Here is a 2,678-nt window from a genome sequence, read left to right as displayed (position 1 = left end):
CATGTTAAAAGATCGGCTTTCCAAAAGAAGCGGTTGGCAGTTTTACAAATGGCTTTTCGGGCCCGAAAAGTTATCGGGACTCTCGAGAAACGGGTCTCAGGAACCATATTAACGAAATCAGACAGATCTCCAGTAGTCTTGGTTTTGTTAGCCTGTTCCAGGCTCTCGGATAGTAGGGTAAGCACGGGCAGAAAGGGAACGCGAAAACTCGGAGCCTGGAACAGGCTGTGGTATTGTGATCTTTAACACAATTTTTAAGCGGCAGGAAGAGGTCACGTGAAGAGAGAAACATTTCCTTTTGAGTCCAGAGTGTCAGGCTCCTGAGAGCGTAGAATTCGCGATTATAGAGAATTGGAGCAACCTGAGTGTTGCATGACATTGACAACGAGAAATTGTAAAGAGAATTATTATTTGGTCACGATTGAAAATAAACGCAGAAATTTCGTATCGTCAAGTTTGGACTATAACGAACATGTATAAATGGAAGACAACGTTGATGAAATTACTGATTAAAGAATCATTATACCACAAATCGTGCCTAAGGAGACGACATGTCACAACTGGGGGACCCTGAGTCATATTGAAGTCACTTTGCACCTAAGGCTTCGCCGGCATTCTTTGTTGGCTCCAGTCCAATCGTAAGAATGCGAAATCCGAGCGATTGACAAGAGTGTGGTATGCACGTCCAGAAAAAGAAAGCATCGAGGTTGGCACTGAATGATAACGGAAACGTCAAAGCCTTTCGTTTACCTAAATGCTGAGCATTTTATCAAGGAATGCACATGGTATTTTGGAGCGCGGAGCAGAACTCAAGCACAATAGTAATTGAGAAGTTCTTAAGATTGAAAGGGTCATGAAATTCACCTTGATATGAGGATAGCTATGTTCATCGATATTATGAAATACATGCCACATATCGCTTTGGCTAACCATAACATGACAAATTCTGTAATGTAATTGGGTTTCTTTGCACTCGGTGTGGGTCTCTGTCGTGCAGTGGTTTTTGGGTCATCGGCAACCATTTCATGAAAGGGTTTTTTTCACTTTGCCAGTATCACGATGAGAAGAAAATATACTTAACTACTTAACAAAAAAAAAAAAAGCACAAACGACCTCACGTTCACGTATGGACAGTTAATAAGCAAAACTTACCGAAATCTGCGTCGCAAAATTGCTTCTGTGGGTGATTTCCCAGTGGCATACAAGAACAGGAAAAAGAAGAGGTTACGGCGCAAACAACGACGAGGAACAGTTGTAAGATCAACATATCTCTTGTCTCTTCTCTTGCTATATGCTATGCACAAGGTCAAATGTCTTTAAGGACTTTGAGGTCAGTCTTGACGAATATGTGATGAAGCTCCGGTAGAAGCCAGTTTTTATATCATTTTATCCTAGCAACAGATCATGGCTACCGAGACATTTCAAAGTAATTAAGCACTATGACGTCAGAGGTTTTGTTGTGTGAGATGTTTGATGGTATCAGTCATATCGATAAATATTCTGCCACCAAAACATAAACAAAGAAAACTGGTGAAGAATGCATAGGCAATCTTCAACTTTTCACCTTATAAAGAAACTAAAACATTTATTGAAGCATGGTATAAAAAACTGAAATTTTCCCACGATGTGTTGGATTGTTGCTTGTCAGGAAATGTCTTCATTACCGGAGCTGAAAAGAGGAATGTTCGTCTAGTTAGGACGAGACTAAAAGCGTTTCTGAAATTGTTTTACCGGGTAAGGTTTCCGCAAATTTTTTTTTGGACAGGCTAGAAGATTCGATCATGACCAATAATGATTTTGCCCCAAAGGAAAGAAAGGTCGGCTTAAACTAAACGATAATTTATTTGGTGGTGCCCGAACGTTTTCTTAAATGGTTAATTTAATGCTGTTTGTTTGTTTATATCTCTTTTCACGAGGTGAAGACATTTTGCACAAGTTAAAAAGCTGTTCAGTGCTTTTGAAAAAATAGACCCTTTAGTGAGCCGATGAACATTTTTCTTAGAAAAACAAAAACAAACAGACTGAGGATGACTTTCCCGTACACTAAACTGTAAAAATGTATGTTATGTTTTTTAGAGAGTAGGAGAATTTTAGCGAGGTGTGACTAGAAAATTTGATAACAGTTCGAAAATGTCTTCACGAAGCCACGATTATTGGATTTCCGGCTAATTTACTCTTACTAATCCCATTGAATTCCACTTATGTTTTTCGACGCCCTCGATCTTTTAATTTTTAAAAAGGACGCCGGAGTGAGTAATTGTTTTCATTGTCGCATTTTTATGGAGTCTTGAAGGAAACTTGATCAAATTTGATGTGTTTTACCTAAAATGAGCGATAAAATCAGTCCTCGAGTACAACACTAGTGATAGTAACCATAACAAACTTTAAGGTTAAAATAAAAATTTGACTGTGACGTTTGATTTAATTGACAGTTAAAAGCCCGAGCCGCAAAAGTGTGACGTCATTCTCCATCTTACGTTACGCTTTCTTCTGATTGTGAGGTCTTTGAACCCAATGTAATTTTAAAACGACGATGAAATAATCAACAAATAGGCTGTGTAGTTCTCGAGCATACCTAATCTAATCGCCAGCAAGAAGATAATGGACAGTGGCGAATCCAGACCTGCATGTGAAGGGGGGAGGGGTGTGGTCCACAATTGGACCATGCCAAGTGGGAC

General features: G+C 39.3%; 1 protein-coding gene across 1 annotated transcript in view; it reads right to left on the bottom strand.

The window, feature by feature from the left end:
- LOC138015710 (metalloproteinase inhibitor 3-like) overlaps positions 1 to 1,365 on the bottom strand; it is a 3,807-nt gene extending 2,442 nt beyond the window's left edge. The window contains exon 1 of the mRNA XM_068862820.1: positions 1,153 to 1,365. Coding sequence (XP_068718921.1) covers positions 1,153 to 1,267 — 115 coding nt within the window. The 5' untranslated portion in view covers positions 1,268 to 1,365. The remainder of the gene's footprint in view (positions 1 to 1,152) is intronic.
- Positions 1,366 to 2,678: the final 1,313 nt, after the last annotated feature.

The sequence above is a fragment of the Montipora capricornis genome, chromosome 9 (genome assembly GCF_036669925.1).
Source record: "Montipora capricornis isolate CH-2021 chromosome 9, ASM3666992v2, whole genome shotgun sequence".
Taxonomy (NCBI): domain Eukaryota; kingdom Metazoa; phylum Cnidaria; class Anthozoa; order Scleractinia; family Acroporidae; genus Montipora; species Montipora capricornis.
The sequence above is the reverse complement of the archived record's forward strand: the minus strand, read 5'-3'. Positions and strand labels throughout refer to the sequence as shown.